We start from the raw sequence: 23,865 nt of genomic DNA on the forward strand, positions 1-23,865 counted from the left end.
CGGCCAAGAAAACCCCAAATGGGGTCATGAAGAGTTGAATACAACTGAAACGATTAAACAACAAAAACAAAAACAAAAAACTATTGACCTACAGATGAATGGAAAACTGAAACACTACAATTCTTGAAATTCTGGTCATTATGCAGTTTTACTACTTGTGCCAGTGGTAAAGATATTATGCTCTTTTAAGATAATTTCATTCTGTAAAATCCTTTGTCAGTAATGGCACAGTGAAACCTTTCCCTACCTTTTCCTCTAAAATTTCTCTAGCAAAGTCACCTTCAAATAATGGTCTGTCTTACTGGCCCTAAAATATTCTTAGATTCGGCACCTGACCACTTCCTTCTACATCTCCAGTTAGTCTACATGGCCAGCACCTGCAATACTGTGAGTTGTGTCAGTTAAATATTTCATCCTAAACTATAATCTGAGTTTCCATACATCTTTCTTACTTTGCTTTCCTTATTTGCAATTCAGCAACATACCTGAAAAGGAAAAAGGTCATAGTCTGCAGGCAGAGTCTGGAAAGCAACCAACAAAACTTTCTTAGATGAATAAATCTGACTTCCCTGAATACTTATGTTAATTGAATAAGAAGAGCTTGTTAATAACAGCAACTTAGGCACAAATAAATCAGCTACAGCTTACACATACTAGCCAAGGAAATAGCTCAAAGGCAATGAGTACAAATGAACAACCAACAAAAACTAAATATATTATCTCTTGCTCCAATCTAGAAACTACAGAGTAATAACAGGATCAAGAACTTATGAGCATAGGTCTGGAATCGACACTAATTTTTTTAAAAATTTATTTATTTTTAGTTTTCAACATTCACTTCCATAAGCTTTTGAATTTTAAATTTTCTCCTCCCCTCCCCGAGACAACATGCATTTTTTTTAAGGCAATTGGGGTTAAGTGACTTGCCCAGAGTCACACAGCTAGGAAGTATCAAGTGTTTGGTCTGAGGTAGAATTTGAACTCAGGTCCTCCTGACTTCGGGGCTGGTACTCTATCCACTGCGCCACCTAGCTGCCCCTGGCAACATGTATTCTGATATACGTTCTACATATACGTCCCTATTAAACAAATTTTCACATTAGTCATGTTGTAAAGAAGTACGAGAATCAATGGGAGGAACCACGAGAAAGGAGAAACAAAACAACAAAAGAAAAAAAGAGAGAAAATATGCTTCCATCTGCATCCAGATTCCAGAGTTCTTTCTCTGGATGTGGACAGCATTTTCCACCATGAGTCTTTTGCAGTTGTTTTAGATCCTTGCATTGCTGAGAAGGGTTAAGTCTATCGATATTAGTCACTGCACAACATGGCTATTACTGTGTACAACGTTCTCCTGGTTCTGCTCACTTCACTCAACATCAATCCACACAAGTCTTTCCAGGTTTTTCTGAAGTCCTCCTGCTCATAATTTCTTATAACACAATAGTATTTCACTACATTCATATACCACAACTTGTTCATCCACTCCCCTATTGATAAGCAACCCCTCAATTTCCAATTCTTGGTCACCACAAAAAGAGCTCCTATAAATATTTTTGTACATGTAGGTCCTTTCCCCATCTTTATGATCTCTTGGCTATATAGACCTAGAAGTGGTATTGCTGGGTCAAAAGGTATGCAGAGTTTTATAGTTCCACATTGCTCTCCAGAATAGTTGGATCAATTTATGACTCCACCAACAATGTAAGAGTGTTCCAATTTTCCCACATCTTCTCCAACATTTATCATTTTCTTGGTTTGTCATCTTGGCCAATCTGACAGGTGCGATGCGATATCTCAGAGTTGATATGATTTGCATTTCTCTAATCAATAATGATTCTGAGCACTTTTTCATATGACTACAGATAGCTTTAATTTCTTCATCTGAAAACTGCCTATTTATATCCTTTAACCATTTATCAATTGGGGAATGATTCTTATAAATTTGACTCAGTTCTCTATATATTTTAGAAATGAGGCCTTTATTGGAGACACTGGCTGTAAAAACTGTTTCCCAGCTTTCTGCCTCCCTTCTAATCTTGGCTGCATTGGCTTTGTTTGTGCAAAAACTTTTCAATTTAATATCATCGAAACCATCCATTTTGCATTTCATAATGTTCTCTATCTCTTGTTTGGTCATAAATTCTTCCCTTCTGACATGTAAATTATTCCTTGTTCTCTTAGTTTGCTTATAGTATCATATCAACCTTTATATCTAAATCATGTACTCATTTTCACTTTATCTTGGTATAGAGTATAAGATATTGGTCTATGTCTAGTTTCTGTCATACTATTTTCCAGTTTTCCCAGCAGTTTTTGTCAAATAATGAGTTCATATCCCAAAAGGTAGAGTCTTTGGATTTATCAAACAGTAGATCACTGAAGTCATTGATTACTGTTTCTTGAAATAATCTATTCCACTGATCCACTCTATTTCTTAGCTAGTACCAAGTAGTTTTGATGACTGCTGCTTTATAATACAATTTAAGATCTGGTACAGCTAGGCCACCTTCCCTTGCACTTCTTTTCATTAATTCTCTTGATATTCTGGACCTTTTGTTCTTCCAGATAAATTTTCTTATTATTTTTTTCTAGCTCTATAAAATAATTTTTGGTAGTTTGATTGGTATGACACTAAATAAGTAAATTAATTTAGGTAGAATTGTCATTTTTATTATATTAGTTCAGCCTACCCATGAGCAATTGAAATTTTTCCAATTATTTAGATCTAGGGGCAGCTAGGTGGTGCCCAATGGATAGAACTCCGGCCTTGGAGTCATGAGGACCCAAGTTCAAATTTGGCCTCAGACAATGGAAACCCACTAGCTGTGTGACTCTGGGCAAGTCACTTAACCCTAACTGCCTCACCAAAAAAAAAAAAAAGCAAAAACAATTATTAAGATCTGACTTTACTTGTGTGAAAAGAGTTTTGTAATTGTGTTCATATAGTTCCTGGGTTTCTTTTGGCAGACAGACTCCCAAATATTTTATAATGTCTACAGTAACTTTAAATGGAATTTCTCTTTCTATCTCTTGATGTTGGGCTTTGTTAGTAATATATAGAAATGCCAATGATTTATGTGGGTTTGTTTTATTTGTTAAATTTGTTTATTTTATTTTTTTTTTAGTGAGGCAATTGGGGTTACATGACTTGCCCAGAGTCACACAGCTAGTGAGTGTTATGTGTCTGAGGCTGGATTTGAACTCAGGTCCTCCTGACTTCAAGGCCACTTCACCACCTAGCTGCCCCCTAATTTGTTTATAATTTCAAGACACTAATTCTTTTAGCAACTTCAGGTTAAGCCATTCGAGCTCGTGTTTCAAAAGAGAAATAAGCACTGCTTTCCTAACACTGACATGGTGAGAAAACAGGCCTTACTTGATAAAAAAATCTATTTAAGCAGGGCCTAGGTCTACAAGATGGCATCTAAGCCAGCCACTGAAGTGTTATACAACATGCTATGAATTTAAAGTCAGTGAGTTTACTGCAATATCCTCCAATCAAGCAAATGACAGAAATAAAATTTTCATACATATGAAAATGTTGACAATATCATTTTTTTTCTAGTCATAAAATAAATGAAAGTAATTGGGTAATGGTTGAACCAACAGCAGTATATGAATATAACAGAATATTACTGTGCTATAAAAAATGACAAATATGAAGAATTCAGAGAAACATAGGGAGATTTGTATAAATTGATGTAGTGAAAAAAGATGAACCAATAAAACAATATATATGATGACTACAATAATGAAAATAAAAATACCTAAAAAACCAGACCAGTTTAATTTTGGGTCCAGACAACTGAGGAAACACATTTCCTCTCAGTAGAGAGGTGGTGAACCACAGGAGCAGACTGCTGCATATGCAGCCAAATGTGATCTTTGTATATATTTGTTTTGCCTAACTTTTTTTTTTAATTTTATGGTAAATATTTATGATCAGAGTGCCCAGGGTATGAAAAATAAAAAAAAAACAATAAACCATTTTTTGAGTCGTAAAAAGTTAGTGAGGTCTAGATATGGTAGAATAATGTGAAAAATTTCCAGAGGGGTCAGGAAGAGGTTGAGGCTATCTTTCCCTTGAATGCTCATTCCACTTCCCATAAACAACAATGCCTGGGAAGCTGTGGTCCTAATGTATTTTGTTATCAGTAGCAATGCTGACTGTGACATGCTGCAGTGCCTTAGGAAACAGCTAGCCATTCGTGACCAGACTGCACCAAGTTTCAAAGCACTATTCACACATTCATGAGGAGAAAACAGCACAAGTCTGCAGTTGAGAATTTTTCTGTTCTATATTAAGCAAAATAAAGGAATCTTTACATTATAACACAACACTGAAGGAAGAGGGAGAGGATAACTGTGTCTCACAAGTCTTAAGAGAAACATTAAAATATTGGAGTTTTTTTTCTACACCACAATATACATAATTTTGTCTTTTGTGAAGCCTCCAAAGCATGATCCAAATATGACTGGAATATTAATACATTTTTCTATTGCACTTCAGAAGAATATCCCTCCTTTCTTAAAGCTTCTGTACCAGTGTCTAAAGCTTACTTAGAAGAGACCTATATTCCCAATAATCTTCAATGTCAATAGAATCAATTGTTTCACTTCTACTTGAAAATTAAGTGATGATGCAGGTTTGACAAAGCTGTAATTGCAACTAGGTTCTCAATCAAATGCAGAGAAAGGACTTCTATAAACATTAGCTCAGACAGATACTTACAATCCAGGGATGTGCCAGAAAATCTGGGGCAAGACGAGTAAAGAGCCAAGCACCTGACTCATTCAAAGGAAAGAAAAATTCATTAAGCGAACATGAACATCTCAGAGCAGTGATATAAACCCAGATTTTAAAGAAATCTACAGGGTCTTTCCCTACTAGAAGTGGAAAGGATGGCAAGAATAAATCAGAGAAAATGAAGATATAAAGATTTGAAAGAGAGTAGCAGTGTACTAAGCTCTAAATAGGTAGAGCCACAGATGAACCCAGAATATATCAGTGCCTCCTTATGCATGTAAAGGGAAGGAAATAAGCATTTATATAGCACTTACTGTGTGCCAAGCTCAGTACTAAGTACTTGTTATAAATATTATCTCATTTGATCTTCACAATAACCCTTAATTTAAATGATAAGACCCACAGCCTAAGGTTAGTAACCAAAAAAGTGTTAGAAAAGGTGCCTTAGACACCAAAATCTTCATAGACCTGGAAACAAAGTAGATGCTCATCATAAGGAAGGACAACACAAAGTGCAGTATATAAAAGTAATGGAATGTTACTCTTCTGTGAGAAATTATAAATGTAATTAATACAGAAAGCATGGAAAGACATATATGAACTGATGCAAAGTGAGGCAAAGCCAAGAGACAAGGACATAGTAATAGACACAATGACAACAACATAAATGGAAATAATAACCATCATAAAACTATAAACTGAATGTCTCAAAATTATAAAGACCCAGGCTTGGTCCCTGAAAAGATATGAGAAGACATCACTCTGTTCTTGTCCCTCCCCCTGCCCAGAGATGAGAGCGTCCATGGGCATGGAAAACGGCAAAGATTTTTCTCCATCTATTGATTAATATCACTGAATACTTATTATCTCTCTTTTTAAAATTCTTGGTTATAAGGGATGGCTCTCTTGGGAGAAGGAAGGAAAAGGATACAAGAGTAAATGTAGGTGATGTAAAAACAAAAGACAGCAATAAAAATCTATTTAAAAAACAAAACAAAAAACCAAAATCTAGAGCTATTTTCTTATCCAAGCAAGATGGGCCATGGCCACGAGGCAAACAAAGATTATTTTTCTTCATTCCCACAAATACTTTTTCACTGTGGTCATTGATAGGAACATACTGAAATAAAACAGTTCTCTGGCATGAATCCCTCAGATCAATGGGAATTTTAAATAGCCACTAGCATCTGGCCACATAAGTCTGTAGTCAGCTCCACAGTGACAGTGGCCAAAGAGAAAAGGAATCAAGCAGTCTTTGATTCAGTTTCTATTCCTGTAACATAGCCATCACGACCATGCTAAGCTCAAGGGTTTATTACCTAATAAATGCTTTTCAGATGTCAAGAAAATAGTACATAATGAATATGGTTTGGTGGACGTGTGGGCTTACTTTCACAACACTGCAACAACTTTAAAAAAAAAACCACTCAATCCATAAACCTGGGGGTTAGCCAATCCCAATCTATTTAATACTTCTGAAGGTTATCTAGAAGCTAAACGACAGAGTATTTCCTGAAAGGACTTTGATTCTTCACCAATGGCAGAGGTAAAATGAATGACCACTAGAAGAGAAACTGCTTATTGAATTCACAGTGTACTTTACCAAGCCATTCTTACAAGGTAATGAAATCTGGATGAGAAGGGGATTTTACAGGATTTGAAGGCTATTATTATTCCAGGTTCTAGGGTAATAATAGCCAGTAAATAGTGGAGGTGGGGCAATTCTGTAGCCGTAAGTTTAAGTCTCAATCAAGCCTCTTCCCAGGATATGCACCACAGAAGTAAGTCTGCAGGACAAAAAATCTAAGGGCAGCTATAGCTAATAAGATCAGGAAAAGTAACTTCCACTTAAGAGTAAATTTGCCTTTAGTCAGTCAGTCAATAGGATTTATTAAGCACTGTGTCAGGTCTAGTGCTGGTGATACCAAGAAAGACAAAAGATAGTCCCTGCCTTTAGGGAGCTCAAAGTCTAGAGGAGACAAAATACAAACAACTATGTACAAACAAACATATACAGGATAAACTGGAGATAATCAACAGAGGGAAGGCACTAGCATTAAGGGGGACCATGAAAGGGTTCCTGTAGAAGGAAGAATTTTAGCTGGGACTTGAAAAAAGCCAGGGAAGTCAGGAGGTGGAAATAAAGAGGGAGAGCATAATAGGTGTAAGAGAATTACAGTCATGTGAGAAAATGCCCAGAATTGAGAGAGAGAGAGAGAGAGAGAGAGAGAGAGAGAGAGAGAGAGAGAGAGAGAGTGTGTGTGTGTGTGTGTGTGTGTGTGTGTGTGTGTGTGTGTGTGTTTTCTGGGGGAGATAATGAAGGGTTTGGAATGTCAAACAGAGAATTTTATATTTGAGCCTGGACACGATAGGGAGCATTTACTGAACCTATTCAGTAGGAGGGATGGGTACCATGGTCAGAACTGTGCTTTAGGAAGATAGATCACTTTAGCTGAGTGGAAGATGGATTAGAATGGGGACAGACTTGTGGCCAGGAGACCAACCAGCAGACTAATGAGCAGTGCAGGCATGAGGTTGATGAGGTAGAAAGGAGAACTTGAGGCAGATGAAGCAAGCAAATGCAGGATGTGAGATAGGAGATAAGATGCAAAATGTGACCGGCCAGAATAGTGAGCAAAGAAGATTATGCATTGAAGCACCTACTGTGGACGTACCTGTGTGCTTTCACAGAGCACCCTCAATTCCGGAACAACTCTTCTCCTCCTCTTTCCTATTCTCTTTGCTTATCTGTATGAAAAAGCCATTTCCAGACTACCTGATATCCCAGGCATTTTGGAGCCCTGCCTACTCCTCCCATTCCCTTGTCCCCTTTCCCCCATTCCATAAAATTGTATTTGAACCAGAACCTAAACCCTAAACCCTTTGCTTCCTTCGGGAAGCAGGGGTCAGTCTGCTCCCTTAGGGCAGCGGTGCCTGCCACCTATGCTCTGTGTCTCCCACAAGGCGGCAGGCCCACTTGGGTGCATTATCAAAATAAATGCCTTTCTTTAACTTGGAGACTGTCTGAGTGAATTTCTTTCAGGACACTAGGACTCACCAATCTATTTTTTTATCAAGGTGATAAGGACCTGCACTGGAGTGGTGGCAGGGTCAGAGGAGAGAAGGGAACATACTAGAAAGACGTTGCAAAGGTAAAACCAACAGGCCTTGGCAACAGATGTGACATGGGGAATGAGAGATAGTAAGGAGTCAAGGATGAGATAATATATGTAAAGCGCTTTGCAATTCCTAAATACTACATAAAAGTTAGAAGCTAGGTAGTGCAGAAGATAGTGTCAGACCTGGAGTTCAAATCTTGGCTTTAGACATTTACTAGCTATGTGAACATGGGAAAGTCACTTAACTTCTTGTCTGCCTTATTTTCCTCATCTGTAAAGTAGGGATAATGACAGTACTCATTTCCCAGGGTTATTGCAAAAATCAAATTAGTTAATATTTGTACAGCACTATATAAATGCAAGCTTATTATTACCATAATTAGTAATAACAGGTAATAAATTTCACTATTATTAGAATCTAGACATACATGAAATAAAAAGCAAAACCTTAGGAAGAAAGCCAGTATCACATGAGTCAATGAGGATAAGAATTTGAAGCCCAAGGGGCCATGCTATCTCCAGTCCAATACTTTCAAGTAAAACAGGAAACAAAACCCAAGTTCAAATTCTGGCTCTGCTGCATATAACTGTGAGTCTCATGAAGTGGCCTTGGCAAATTACTTCAGCTCTTTAATCCTTTATTTCCTCACTTATAAAATAAGGGGCTATGTTAGATATGGGGTTCTAAACCTGGTTCAACGAACTTGTTTTTAAAAATGTTTTGATGACTGTATTTCAATATAACTGGTTTCCTTTAAAATATTATATGTTTTATTTTATGTATTTAAAAACATCATTTAACTGAGAAGGATCTATTAAACTTCACCAGACAGCCAAAGAGTTCTAGGATATAAAAAAAGGTTAAATATCTCTAAAGTTCCTCCCAGTTTAAAATGCTATCATCTCCTTCTATCAAATTCTGTTATGTTTTCTATTGCCATCAGGAGAGGTGAGACCTTTACATCAGCTCTACTGTTGAATGCTCCAACAGATGGGCAATTAAAACAATGACCCAAGAACCTAATTTAGCTTTGTTACAATGTATCACACCAGTCCAAAGAAAGAAATATACATTCAGTTTAAAAATTTAATTCTACCAAAGATCTGCTTTCTTGTTGTGATGTTCCCTGGGCCAAGCAGCAGATTTTGGGCTGCGTGCAGCATAGCTCCTTTGACTAAAAATTTCCAAAGCATTAACAGTCTCCCAAAATGTTTGATCAAAAAAGTTCTGAACTAATACAAAAACATGTAACAACACAAATGTACTGCCATGAATCAACATATAACATCTGTCAGAGCCCAAGGGCTCTGCCAAAGAATCAGACGTGCCAATCAATACTAGAAGCAACAGGCCCTTTTATTTGGCATATTTAAGGGAAGACTAAAAAGAAAAGCTATGTGGCAAACCAGGAGGCATCCAAGGACGAGGGAAGAGTACAAGGGCAGTCTCCTCATGTTCTCTTTACACTGGGCCAGAAACAACATCTAAGCAAGGATAGTACCTCAACCTGCTTGTTTCAATGGGGCTAGGATGGGTAGCTCCAAACTAGGGTAACCCCCAAATCTCTTTACGCTAAGCCAGAGAAAAACCCCATCTAAGTGGGATGGGGAACGTGTATCACCAGGAAGCCTCAGGTAGGGGACAGCTTTTCATTCAGGGTGGGAAAAAGGAGTCCATGAAGCACGAGGACTCCTGGATCAATGCTTCAGGACAGATCAAGTAATCTGGGAATCATGATCACTCAGGCATTATCTGGGGAGTAAGGAGATCAGAGCAGGCCCTGGACCAGAGCTACTCTGGTATTTTATAGCAAAAGGAGGGATTCAGGCAGGCAGGTATAATTTGGTTTCCACCTCTGAGGTCACAGGCAGGGGCCAGCCAATTAGCTAGGAAACTAGAAGTTTCTAGTCCACAATATTCCAAGTACAGAAATGTCCAGGGTAGGTATGATTCCAGAAATGGAGCAGAAAAGGAAGCACCAGAAAGGAATAGCCTGTTGGACAGAGAAAGATTAAGCCAGGAAGACCAAAGGCCTGTCCAGACTAAACAGCATCTCTCTTAGCCTAACCTATTATAAACTAATCTATAACCTATTAAATACCCTTTACAGATGGTAAGTATGCAAGCTGCTTTATATCTTCAGAGGTGAAGAGGTAAGAAACCAGCAGTGGAGGGAAGAGTTACATTTCTGGCCCATTTCGTTTGCAGTAAATTAAACAAAGTATTACTTTTGTCATTCTGTATATTGTCTTTCCTTTCTGTCATTCTGTATATTGTCTCTCCTTTCAAAATTGGTCACTGCTCTATAGGCCCCATGCTGTCACCCTGTGGAAAAACATAAACTGCCACACAGGCTGTGTTGTACTGCTTCAGGCCACAAATATAATGGATGCCTGCTCAACTCTGCTTCCCTTCACTGAGGATCTTGGATAGCAATTATGATCCCCTCCTGGTATTCTCTCAACCAGGGATAGCACAGAATACAGCTTTATTCACAAGCAGAAATCTCTGTAGAACATAAAGCGCCATCAGGTGTTATTGGGGATGACTTCTTGGCATTCTGGCTAAGATCAAGTGACATGTTATTGGGTACTTGGGACCAACTGCTGGTGGTTAATGGAAGGAAAACATTAACAAGAAGTTAACAAATGCTGTTAACAGTGATTGTCCCACGCTTTCAATGTGCTTCAGGGACGAAAATTAGAGAATGCAGGGGGCTTAACCTAAAGGGGGCTGTGAAAGAAAATCAGGAAAAGCAGAGATGAAGAGGAGGCAAGGAAAACAGGGGGACTAAGAGAATAAGAAGGAAAACAGACATTATTTTCCCTCAACTAAAAAAATACTTGTCAGAATTTTAAAAAATTTTAATCAGAATTGGAACAATGGAGATGCATATATCACAATGCCAGAAGAAACTCTGAATACTTAAATTTAATAAAGAAAACTGAGGGGGAAAAATTTTTCTTTTTAATCATCAGTAACATAATTGGAAAACCACTGGATATGTAGCCAAAGGCATGTGTTCAAGCCTCATTTGGTCACTGCTCTGATCTCTATCTCTCCTCTCTGGGCCTCAGCTTCCTCACCAATAAAATAAGGGACATGGGTTAAATGACCTTAAAAGCATATCCAGCTCTAAGATTTGATCATTTGCTTTACATAAAAAGACTATTACTCTGCTCTCAAAATGTAACTCTACTCACTATTGGTGGAGTTATGAATTAATCCAATCATTTTGGAAAGCAATTTGGAATAATACAGAGAAAGAAACTACAATGTCAATACCCAATGTTTCAGAGATTCTACTGCTAATGATATACCCCCAAGAAGGTCCATGACAAAAAGAAAGGTCCCACGCACACCACAATATAATAGCAAAAAGCTGGAAACAAAGTAGGTGTCCACCATCTGAGGAATGGCTGACAAGTTATGGTACATTAATGTAATGGAAGATTACTATGCTGTAAGAATGATGACTATGGTCAATGCAAAGAAGCATGTAAAGACATAGAGGAAATAATGGAAAACGAAGTAAGCAGAACCAGAAAACTAAAATACACAATGACGAAAATGTAAATGGAAAGAACAACATCAAAACAATCTAAACTGAATGCTGAGAAATTATGATGACAAGCCTGGCCCCAAAGCAGAGAAATAAGAAGACACCCCTCCCCACTTTCTCAAAGAGGTGGGTGACTATGGGTATGGTACACTGTATACGATAGTGTCAACCCTTGGAGTATACTGGTTAGTTTTGCTGAATTGGGTTTTTTTACTCTTTTTCATTCTTCATTATAAAGAATGGCCCTTTGGGTAGAGGAAGATGGAGAGATACACTGGAAAATGTAAGTGATACAAAACCAAAAGATATCAATAAAAACGTTTATTTAAAAATTCAAAAAAAAATTAGAAGTATTTGATTTGGGAGAAATGGACTGGCAATATTTCACATGAAAAAGATCTAAGGATTTTAGCTGATAAAATTGAATAAATCAACAATATGACACAGTTGTTAATAATGATAATAAACTCACACACATACAAATGCAACTCCATTAAATGACAGGTCAGTATGCGTAAAGAAACAGTACCAACATTACCACGTGTGCAATCCTTTTTTTTTGGTGAGACAACTGGAGTTAAGTGACTTGCCCAGGGTCACACAGCTAGTAAGTATCAAGTGTCTGAGGTCAGATGTGAACTCAGGTCCTCCTGACTCCAAGGCTGGTGCTCTATCCACTGCACTACCCCGCTGCCCCTTATGTGTGCAATCTTATCGCTGTCATTGGGGATTATATTTGAAAAAGGACTATAATCTCCTATGATGTTTGAACGGCCAATTTATAAGCCTAACACCTATAGCAATAAAAGTCAACTCAATAAATACTATGTGCAGGACTCTGTGGTACTGTTGGAGATGCTGACACCATGGAACTTATCGTGTAATACGGGAATATGATAGATACATTAATAGGCAGTACGTATTATGTAAAAAGGCATAAGCAAAATGACATTTCAAGTCTGAGGGGAATCAGGGAAGATCTTCTGGAGGGATGGCATCTGAATTAAAATTTAAACAACAGGTGAAAGGCATTCTAAGCACTGAGAACAGTGTGAAAGCATGACATTTGTGTGAGAAAACTGCAAATACTGTACTCTTATTGGTCCAGATTGTGAGATATGTGGAAGAGAGTACTATGAGGAAGAGAGAATCACAGGATCATAGGGTCAGAGCTGGAAGGGCCTTGGCAAGTCACTGAGTCTACTCCCTCATTTTACAAATGTGGAAACTGAGGTACAAAAGTATTAAGTTACTTGCCCAGCTGACATGTGTCTGAGGCAGGATTTTTTTTTTAGTATTTTTATAGGCTGTTTAAAAAAAATTAATTTACTTTTAGTTTTCAACAGTCACTTCCATAAGCTTTTGAGTCTCAAATTTTCTCCCCCTCCCTCCCTCCTCAAGACAGCATGTAATCTGATACAGGCTCTACATATACTTTCTTATTAAACATATTCTCACATTAGTCATGTTGTTAAGAACCAATAAGAGGAACTACAACAAAGAGGAAACAAAACAAAACAGAAGAAAAAAAAGAGCAAATCATATGCTTCGATCTGCATTCAAACTCCATAGTTCTTTCTCTGGATGTGAACAGCATTTCCCACCATGAGACTTTTGGAGATGTCTTAGATCCTTGCGTTGCTGAGAAGGGCTAAGTCTATTACAGTTAGTGATTGCACAGCATGGCTGTTACTGTGTACAATGTTCTCCTGGTTCTGCTCACTTCACTCAGTATCGGTCCATACAAGTCTCTACACGTTTTTCTGAAGTCTGCTTGCTCATCATTTCTTATAGCACTAGTATTCTATTACATTCATATACCACAACTTGTTCAGCCATTCCCCAACTGATGGGCATCCTCTCAATTTACAATTCTTTGTGAGGCAGGATTTAAAATCAGCTCTTCCTAACTCCAAGACTAGGGCTTTTTCTTCTAAACCATGCTGCAGTGTGATAAGTTAGACTGAATCCCAACTTAAGGTATTTTAACTTTATTCCTTAAGAAGCTGATGTGCTGCAGGGTTCTGAGGCCAGGAATGACATTTCTTATGTATAGCTCTTGTCATAGATTAGGCTACAGTGCATAGGATGGATTAGAAATGATGGAAATGTCCTTCAGTACTCTAACTGCATTGTAGTTTTAAAGAGGAAAAGAAGATAGAAAGAAGCACATGCAAAACAAAGAAAAAAAGAAATATACATATATATGGTTGGGGTTTTTTTAAACAAGTTATAGGGCACAACCAAGATGGTTGAGTAAAGGCAGGGACTTGTCTAAGATTTCCTAAATTCCCCTCCCAACAACTTTAAACTAACACCTCAAAACGAATTCTGGAGTGGCAGGATCAACAAAAGGATAGGGTGAAACAATTTTCCACCCCAGGACAATTTAGAAGGTCAGCAGGAAAGGTCTATTTCACTAGGGTGAGAGTGGAGATCGGCCTAGTGTGGGCCACAACCTGACAAGCCAGCAGCATGCCGTGGGAGTGACTGAATCAGCAGCAGCAGCTTCTGGCGTCCTCAGCCCACAAACAGTAAGGGGATCAGAGAACTGGTCAGAAGGAAATTACAGTTGACCCTCTGCTGGCACTGGGAGCAGGATTCTGCTGCACTGCCCATATAGTTTCAGGTCATGGTCCCAGGGTGAAGAGAAACACTGTGACCACAGTTCCAAGGCAGAAAAGAGTGTTTGTGGTCACTCACAGACCACAGCACAAGCCAGGAGGGAAATGACCACACCTCTCCTCAGATCATACCACCTTGAACAAACTGAAAACTTACTGACCTCTAGAGCTACCTCCGAAAACAGGAATATAAAAAACCTGATGCTCGGGACAATGCCCCCTCTACCTCAGGAGCAGAGTCCAACTTCAACATAAAAGTTAAAAGTCAAGAAACAGACAGAAAAATGAGCAAACAGAAAAAGAACCTGACCACAGAAAGTTACTATGGTGACAGAGAAGCTCAAAACACAAAGACGACAACAAAGTCAAAACAGCTACAACCAAAGCCTAAAGGAAAAATGTGAATTGGTCTCACACCCAAGAGAAATTCCTGGAAGAGGGGCAGGTAGGTGGCACAGTGGATAGAGCACCAGCCCTAGAGTCAGGAGGGCCTGAGTTCAAATCCGGCCTTGGATACTTGACACTTACTAGTTGTGTGACCCTGGGCGAGTCACTTAACCCCATTGCCTAGCAAAAAAAGAAAAACAACAACAACAAAAAAGAATTCCTGGAAGAGCCAGAAAGGATTTAAAAATCAAATAAGAGACACAGAGGAAAACCTGGAAAAATCAATGAGAATGATGCAAGATTATGAAAAAGAGTTAACAAATGGGTAACAGAGGCACAAAAAAAAAATTAGGGAAGAAAATAACATCTCAAAAAACAGTCTAATCTCCAAAAGTCTCATGCTGGAAAAAGCTATCCACATCTAGAGAAAGAACTATGGAGTATGAATGCAGATCAAAACATACTATTTGCTCTTTTTTTTCTTCCATTTTGTTTCTTTTTTTGTTTTTTTGTGGTTCCTCCTATTGGTTCTAGTTATTCTTTAAAACATGACTAATGTGAAAATATGTTTAACAGAAAAGTAATGTAGAGCCTATATCAGATTGCATTCTGTCTTGGGGAGGGAGGTGAAGAGGGAATGGGAGAAAATTTAAAACTCAAAATCTTATGGAAGTGAATGTTAAAAACTAAAGTAAATTAATTTAAGAAAAAGAAAAAGAAAAAAACGGTCTAAGGGGCAGCTAGGTGGAGCTGGAATAGAGCACTGGCCCTGGAATCAGGAGGCACAGAGTTCAAATCTAGCCTCAGCCACTTACTAGCTGTGTGACCCTAGGCAAGTCACTTAACCCCAACTGTCCCCCCAAAAAAAGAGAGACTAGGTCAAATGGTAACAGAATCACAAGAATCCACTGAAGAGAACTCCTTCAAAAGCAGAATTGGGAGTAAAAGATGTACAAAAATTCACTGGAGAAAAGAACTCCTTAAAAAGTAGAACTGGCTAAATGGAAAAGGAGATAGAAAATAATTCCTTAAAAATTAGAATTGGGTAAGTGGAAGCTAATGACTTCATGAGACATCAAGAAACAGAAAATGGAAGAAAATGTGAAATATCTCAATGGAAAACAGACTGAGGAGAGATAATTTAAGAATTATTTGACTTCCTGAAAGTCATGATCAAAAAAAGAACATAAATATCTTTCAAGAAATTTTCAAGGAAAACTGCCTGGATACCCCAGAACAAGAGGGTAAAACAGAAATTGAAAGAATCCACCAATTACCTCCTGAAAGAGATCCCAAAATGAAAACTCCCAGGAATATTATAACCAAATTTCTGAGCTCCCAGGTCAAGTAGAAAATATTGAAAGTAGCCAGAAAGAAATAATTCAAATATCTTGGAGCCACAGTCAAAAGATTTAGCAGCTTTTACATTAAAAGATCAAAGGGTTTGTAATATGATATTTCAGAGAGCAAAGGAGCTAGAATTACAACCAAGAGTCACCAAGCCATTAAAACTGAGCATAGAGGCAGCTAAGTGGTGCAGTAGATAGAGCACCGGCCCTGAAATCAGGAGGACCTGAGTTCAAATCTGGCCTCAGACCAAACATTTGACACTTACTAGCTTTGTGACCCTGAGCAAGTCACTTAACCCCAACTGCCAAAAACCAAACCAAACCAAAAACTGAGTATAATCCTTCAGGGGTAAAAAATGGATATTTAATTAAAGGACATTCAAGCATTCCTGATGAAAAGACCAGAGCTGAATAGAAAATCTGACTTTCAAATACAAGATTCAAGAAATGCATGAAAAGATAAACAGGAAAGAGAAATCATAAGGGATTCAACAGGGTTAAACTGTTTACATTCTTACATGGGAGGATGATACTTGTAACTCCTAAGAACTTTATCATTATTAGGTCAGTTAGAAGGAGTCTACATAGAGAGTCTACATAGGTATAAGTTGACTATGACGAGATAATATCTAACATAATAAAATTAAGGTGCAGTAAGAAAGAAAGATGACTGATGGGATGATATCTAAAAAAAATAATATTAAGGGGTGAGAAAGAGGGATGCGCTGGGAGAAGGGAGAAGGGAGAGGTAGAATGGGGTAAATTATCTTATATAAAAGAAGTGCAAAAGAGCTTTTATAGTAAAGGGGGAAATGGGAAGGGGGAATGCTTGAACCTTACTGTCATCAGAATTGACTCAAAGAGGGAACTACACGTAGAAGGGGAAGAGGTGGTATTGATAGAAGGAGAGTGGATTGAGGAAGGCAGTGATCAGAAGTAAAACATTTCTGAGGAGGGACAGGGTGAAAGGGGGGAGAGAGAGAGAGGGAGAGGGAGGGGGAGAGAGAGAAAAAGAGAGAGAGAGAGAGAGCGAAGGACATACAGGGGGAAGAAATAAGATGAAGGGAAATACACAGTAATCATAAGTGAAAAATTTTTTACAGCAAATGTTTCTGATAAAAGCCTTATTTCTCAAATATACAGAAAACTGAGTCAAATTTATAAGAATATAAGCCATTCCCCAATTGATAAATGGTCAAAGAATATGAAAAGGCAGTTTTCAGATGAAGAAATCAAAGCTATCTATAGTCATATGAAAAAATGCTCTAAATTACTACTGATTGAAGAAATGCCAATTAAAACAAGTCTGAGATACCACTTCACACCTATCAGATTGGCTAATATGACAGAAAAGAAAAATGACAAATGTTGGGAGGGAATGTGGGAAATTGGGACACTAAAGCACTGTTGGTGGAGTTGTGAACTGATTCAACCATTCTGGAAAGCTATTTGGAACTGCCCAAATATAAAATCATGTATACCCTTTGACCCAGCAATACTACTACTGGTCTGTATCCCAAAAAGATTTTTTGCTTGTTTGTTTTTTGGGTTGGTTTTTTTTTTTTGCTTTTTAGTGAGGGAATCAGGGTTAAGTGACTTGCCCAGGGTCACACAGCTAGTAAGTGTCAAGTGACTGAGGCCGCATTTGAGCTCGGGTCTTCCTGATTCCAAGTCCGGAGCTCTATCCCCTCCCAAAAAGATTTTTTAAAAAAGAGGAAATGTAAAAAAATACTCATAGCAGTTCTTTTTCTGGTGACAAAGAATTAGAAATCAAGGCAATGGTTATTAATTGGGAAATGGCTGAACAAGGTATATGACTGTGGTAGAATATTATTGTGCTATAAAAAATGACGAGTAGGATGCTTTCAGAAAAACCATGGACGACTTTCATGAACTGATACAAAGTGAAATGTTTGGAACCAGGAGAACAGTGTGCACAGTAACAGCAATACTGTATGATGATCAACTATGAAAGACTTGCTACTCTCAGCAATGCAATGATCTGACAAGTCCAAAGGATTTACAATGAAAAATGCTATCCACCTCCAAAGAAAGAAAGATGGAGGCCGAAGGCAGATCGAAGCATACTCTTTTGCCTTATTTTTCTTGGTTTCCTTTCACAACATGACCAATGTGGAAATATGTTTTGCACGACTGCACACATATAACCTTTATCAAATTGCCTGCCTTCCCAATGAAGGTGACAGAGGGAGAGAATTTGGAATACAAAACATTTTTTAAAGAATTTTTTAAAATTGTTTTTACATGTAACTGGGAAACAAAATTAAAAAAAAAAACCCAAAACCCAAAACAAAACCAAAACAGGTTACAAAAAATTTAAGGGGAAAAAATGCAAAGGTTAATTGCTCCCTTGTTTAAAATCAGCAAATTTTAAAAGTCCTTTCTGGTTATCCAAGTCATAATTTTAAATTAATAGGGACACATCTATTTCTGCAGCTTGTTATATCAACTGTGAAGGAAAATAGCAGGAAGGGCTGCTTTACACATACCCCTCTGAACTCCATTTTCACAAGGACATGTTACCTCTCCTCACCCAGGGACAGGATTTTGTGCTCCCAATTCAGTTTGTGAGGTGAAAATCACCCTCAAGAGGAGAGATGAAATGAGTCATTCTGTTAAACAGTAATCCTCCCAGCCCCCACATGCAGCTAAGTTCCCGGAATCTTGAACACCAGCTTCTCTACAAAACAACATGAACCCAACTTAAAGCTGGCTTGGCTTGCCAGGCAATTGGAAAACCAAAAACACTCATTTTAGGAATCTCCATTGATTGCCACTAAATAAGGACATTAGTTTGTTAACAAATCGTTTTTCCTATGCTGCCACTCAATATCAACTAAAAAGTACAGGAAAGTCTCAAACTTATTAAATTAATGGAGTCTCAAGCATCAGAAAAGAGGTCGCAAAAATAAATGAACTTACCTTTTCCATCTGTTGCTGAGGCTTCTTGTAAATGTCTTATTGACCTAAAAATAAATATTCAGTGAGCACAAGTTAACTCATGAATTTACATTTCTTTTCTCAGGCTCTGCCATTAACTATAATTTGGGGCAATTTCTTTAATGTTTCTGGACCTCAAATACATAATCTTCAAAATAAAGTGAGAGTGGATCAAATGGTCTTTAAAGAAAGGCTGGATTTGAAATCAGAATTCCAGAACTGGAAGGGACCTCTGAGACCGTCTAATACAAGTCAAATGTGAACACAAATTTCCTCTACTACATATGTGACAGTTATTGTCCAGCTGTTGTCTGAAGCCTCTACTGAGGACAAAGCCATTAACCAGAAGCAGCCCAATTCACTTTTGGAGAGCTCTATGCATTGGGAAGTTTTTCTTTATATGAAGCCTAAATCTGACTCTTAGCAATTTCTTTCCTTGGCTCCTAATTCTGACCACTGGGAACAAATCAAAACCTCCTAATTACCCCTTCAAATATTGTTTAATTTTTTGTTTTTTTAAAGGGGTATGGAGTAGCATGTGTGTATGATGAAGGCCCTCTTGATGAAAGGGAAGTGGAAGGAAATAAGCATTTATGCAGTAACTTCTACATTCCAGGTACTGTGGTAAGGGCTTTTATTTCATTTGATCCTCACAACAACACTGTGATGTAGGCACTGTTATTATCTTCATTTTACAATTAAGGAAACTGGGGCAAACAGACATTAAGTTACTTGCCTGGGTCACACAGCTAGGCTGTATCTGAGTTCAGTCTTGAACTCAGGTCTTCCTGACTCCAGGCCTAGGGCTCTATCCTTTAAACCACTTAGCTGCCTCTGGACACTGTCTGGATGCCAGTGTTGCCTATGGATATCCATCAGATATATTCTTATTTTTTCTTTAAAAAAATGGTTTTATTGATGCGTTTTGTTTATGCATTAGCCATTTCTGGATATATCCATATTGTAGGCCAAGCTTCTAGCAAGTTCACTGTTTTAAATTCAATAAGCATGTGTGAGACAAAAAACATAGTTAAAACAACTTTACTATGACAGAATTAAAGAGAACAAGACTCCAAAATTAAAAGGATATAAAGTACTATGTCCACAGTCACCACAGCAAAGAATAAGCTGGAATAGGAAGACTTTCAATAGCTTCAGTGAAGACATCTAACTGCATTCCCCCAAGCCTTTTTCTATTTCAAACTTCCAAGTGTATAAAAGCCCTCCCTGATGATAGCCAAGCTCCAACCACAAACCTCCCTCCCCTGCCTAGGGAACAAAGAAAAAGAATAAAGCAAAACTAACTGACAGATTCAGAAAATCTAATAGCATATATAACACTGCACCCAAGTCTTCCACTTTTCCAAGAAAGCTTCCTATCTCTTCTCAGGGGACAAGACTGGTCACTGCCACTACACAGTATTCAACAGCCTCTCAAGCTGTTGAACACAACTATCAGGTTTCCCACTCAAAAGTCTTTCCTTCTGGATGATAAACATTTCTATTCCCTTCAACCAATCCTCACATAGCATGACTCTGAAACCCTTTACCATGATGGCTGCCCTCTTCTGCACACTCTCCAACTTAGAAATGTTACTGCTAATAAGGCTCCTGAAAATTAACGCTGCAAATATGATCTGACTAGGGGAGACAGAGTTCAATAGGATATCACCTCCCTTGTTCTGGACTTTCTATTGGTCTTAACAGAACCTAGATTGCATTTACTTTTGTTGGCTATATACTCTATCACATTGTTCACTTATACTGAGTTTGCAGGCAAAAACCTCATGTAACTTTCAGATGAACTGTTGTGTAGCCAGGCCTCTCTCATCTTATACTTGTGAAGCTGATTGTTTTTAACCCAAGGCTAAAACTACTTAATACTACTAAATTTTATCTTATTAGATTTGACACAATGATCTAAATGGTCACGATCTTTTTGGACCTAACTGTCTATCCAATGTGTTAGCTATCTCTTCAACTTTTTGTCCTCTGAAAATGTGATAAACATGCCATTCCATACCATTATCCAAGTCACTGATAAAAATGTTAAACAGCGTCCATGGGGTTGTGGGGCACCAGAAAACAGAATTCCTTCAAAGAGAATTCTAACCATTAAACAACCAGACTTTTTGGTTCTCGCCATTAAACCAGGTCTGAACCCACTGAAATGAACTGCCACTGAAGTCACACATCTCCAGTATGAAAGACTTCCCTAAAATCTGGGCAAACTGCATCTATCTACATTCTTCTAATTCAGAGCCAACAAAATAGAGTCTAAGGGCCAAATCCAGTGGCTGCCTAACTTTATTTAAAAACGGAAAAGAAAATTCTTCATTTAAAAATAGGCTGCAGACCATACTTTGCTGAACCCAATTATGATTTTTTAAAAGTTTTATTTATGCTTTTCTATTTTTTACACAAAAGTTACCTAACATAACAACCATATCTACCAAGAGGACAAACTTGTGTTTCATCTCCTATGTCTTAGAATCAAGGTCAATCATTGCTTTTAATCTGAGTTTAGCTGCCTTTTGATACCAAAGAATATAAATAGTTTAGTATTTTTCTTATAAAATTCCAAATAGTTTTCCAGAACAACTGGATTAATTCACACCTCCAACAGTGCATTAATGTGCTTTTCTTTCCATGGCCCGCTAACACTATTTTCCATCTTGTATCATTCATGTAATCTGATGTTTTATTTTGCATTTCTCTTAATAGTAGGGACTTCTACCATTTTTTCCATACAGCATTTCTCCTTCTGAAAACTAATATCCTTCAATTGCTTACCTATTGGGGAATGGCTCATAGTCTAACATTTTTATGTCATTCCCTGTATGCCTTGGATATTAGACTTTTTTTTTTTTGGTGAGGCATTTGGGGTTAAGTGACTTGCCCAGAGTCACACAGTTAGTGAGGTTATGTGTCTTGAGGCCAGATTTGAACTCAGGTCTTCCTGACTCCAGGGCTGCTCTATCCACTGCGCCACCTAGCTGCCCCAGATGTTTGACTTTTATCAAAGACATGTGATGCAAAGATTTTTCCCCTACTTAACAGTTTCTCTTCTTGTTCTTGCTGCATTGATTTTGTTCAAACAAAAGCTTTAATAATTTTATACGATAAAAACTACCTGTTTTGTCATTTATAAGGAATCAATAAATTTACAATCATTTATTAAGTGCTTACTATGTGCCTGGCACTTTGCTAGGTTCTGGGAAAACAAAGATAAAATACAATTCTTGTCCTTAAGCAACTTATATATTGTCAACAGAGAGACAACATACATATGAAATAAATACAAAGTAAATTTGGGGTTGGAAAGGACACTAGTGAATAGGCGGTAAAGAAAGGCTTCATATAGAAGGCATCCCTTATTTGGTTATGAATTCTTCCCCTAGACATAATTTGGAAAAGTACCTCCTATCATTCTCTGCTAATTTTTTAAATGACATGACCTTTCACATTTAGGTCAATTATCAGAAGCTTACATAGACACAAGGTACTAGTCTAAACCTATTTTCTGCCAAAATGCTTTCCAGTTTTCCCAGCAGTTCATGTCAAATGTGGACTCTTTTTCATGGTAGTTGGTGTTTTTAGGTTTAGTAATCATTGCGCTACTATGTTGTTTGATTCTGAGTCTTTCTTGTCTAACTTGTTTCACTGACCTATTTTTCCTATTTTAAAAACGAATACCAAATACTTTTCATGATTGCTAACATATAATTTGCAACCTAGTAATGCTAGGCCCTTTTTTTCCTAACTTTTTGTCATTATTTTCCTTAGGATTCACTATTCTTCCAAATAAATTTTGTTAGTATTTTGCCAAATTCCATAAAGTAAACAATTGGTAATTTGACTGATGTCACTAAAACCATAAATTATTTTAGTTAGCATTGTCATATTTATTAGATTGGCATAAACCAAGGAAATGTTTCTCTAATCATTGAAGCCTTCTTTGATTTCTATAAAAAGTATATTGTAGTTGTATCTATATATGTCCTGATTATGTCTTAATAGGATCACTGGAGTACAGATTTAGAGCTCAAAGGAACCTTAAAAATAATCTAGTCTAATCCTATCATTTTAAAGATGAGAAACTTTAAATTCACTGCAATATTTTACCAAATACAGTGCCTTAGGGTGAGTGACATGGAGATGCCCTCTGCTGGTTGGTTAGGAGAGTCAGCAATTGACCATTTGGCCCTGCTTAACGGTGAAGAGAAAATTCTGCCAAGAGCTGGATGTGATTAAAAAACAAACAAATAAACGTCAGAGACTATAATCAATTAACAGCCTGTTGATAAAAGGTGACCTTAAGATAATCTAACATTTACCAGTGGGGAGAATAAGTCATCATAGCTCATATCCAAGCTGGACATGTTAAGTAGTGACAGAAGCTACCCCAAAGCAAAGCCTGATGGTTTATTAACCAGATAATGTCTTAGTACTATATTTTTTTCACAGTCAGAATTTCACTAATCTGAGATTTTAACTCATTTCCTAATGATGTCTTAGTAGCTATCTGATTCACTTCTATTCACCTGCACCTAATTTTTATAATTAAACTTTAAATTAAATTTACCAGTATGGTACTTATTATATGATACCTAATGGTAATTATTTCTAATTAGACTAGGTCTTGTTTTTTGGGTTTTTTTGAATTACGGTCTCTACACTGCTGGCACCCTTCACTTACACAAAGAACAGAGTAGAGTAAATGGTTTTATGATAACACCAATTCTTTAGCATTTAGTGATTCCACCCATTGGGTCCTCCCTCCCCCAATTTCATAGCATTTTTGAGACGTAACATGTTATAATGCAGCAGTGTCAAACTCAAACAGAAATGAATCCATATGGGCTGCATATTGACTTAGAAAACCCCAAATTAACATTGTCTACACTGTGGTTTTATTTATTTTTTAAAACATTTTACAATCACATTTTAATCTGGTTCTGGCAGCACTGGGAGTGTTTTCTTCTGTGAGTTTCATACCTCTAGTGCAGCAGATGTGAAGCAGCCAAGAAACCCTGGATTTAAGACCTACTTCTACCATATCCTGGCTGTGTGACTTGAGCAAGTCAATGAACCTCTCAGTGCGCCAAGCAG

At 37.6% G+C, this 23,865-nt stretch overlaps 1 protein-coding gene across 3 annotated transcripts in view; it reads right to left on the minus strand.

The window, feature by feature from the left end:
- GPR107 (G protein-coupled receptor 107) overlaps nt 1-23,865 on the minus strand; it is a 90,586-nt gene that overhangs the window by 27,480 nt on the left and 39,241 nt on the right. For all 3 annotated transcript variants that reach the window (XM_078150004.1, XM_078150006.1, XM_078150005.1), the window contains exon 14: nt 18,736-18,779. In XM_078150004.1, coding sequence (XP_078006130.1) covers nt 18,736-18,779 — 44 coding nt within the window. The remainder of the gene's footprint in view (nt 1-18,735; nt 18,780-23,865) is intronic.

The sequence above is a fragment of the Phascolarctos cinereus genome, unplaced genomic scaffold (assembly GCF_003287225.1).
Source record: "Phascolarctos cinereus isolate Bilbo 61053 unplaced genomic scaffold, phaCin_HiC Scaffold_2;HRSCAF=192, whole genome shotgun sequence".
Taxonomy (NCBI): domain Eukaryota; kingdom Metazoa; phylum Chordata; class Mammalia; order Diprotodontia; family Phascolarctidae; genus Phascolarctos; species Phascolarctos cinereus.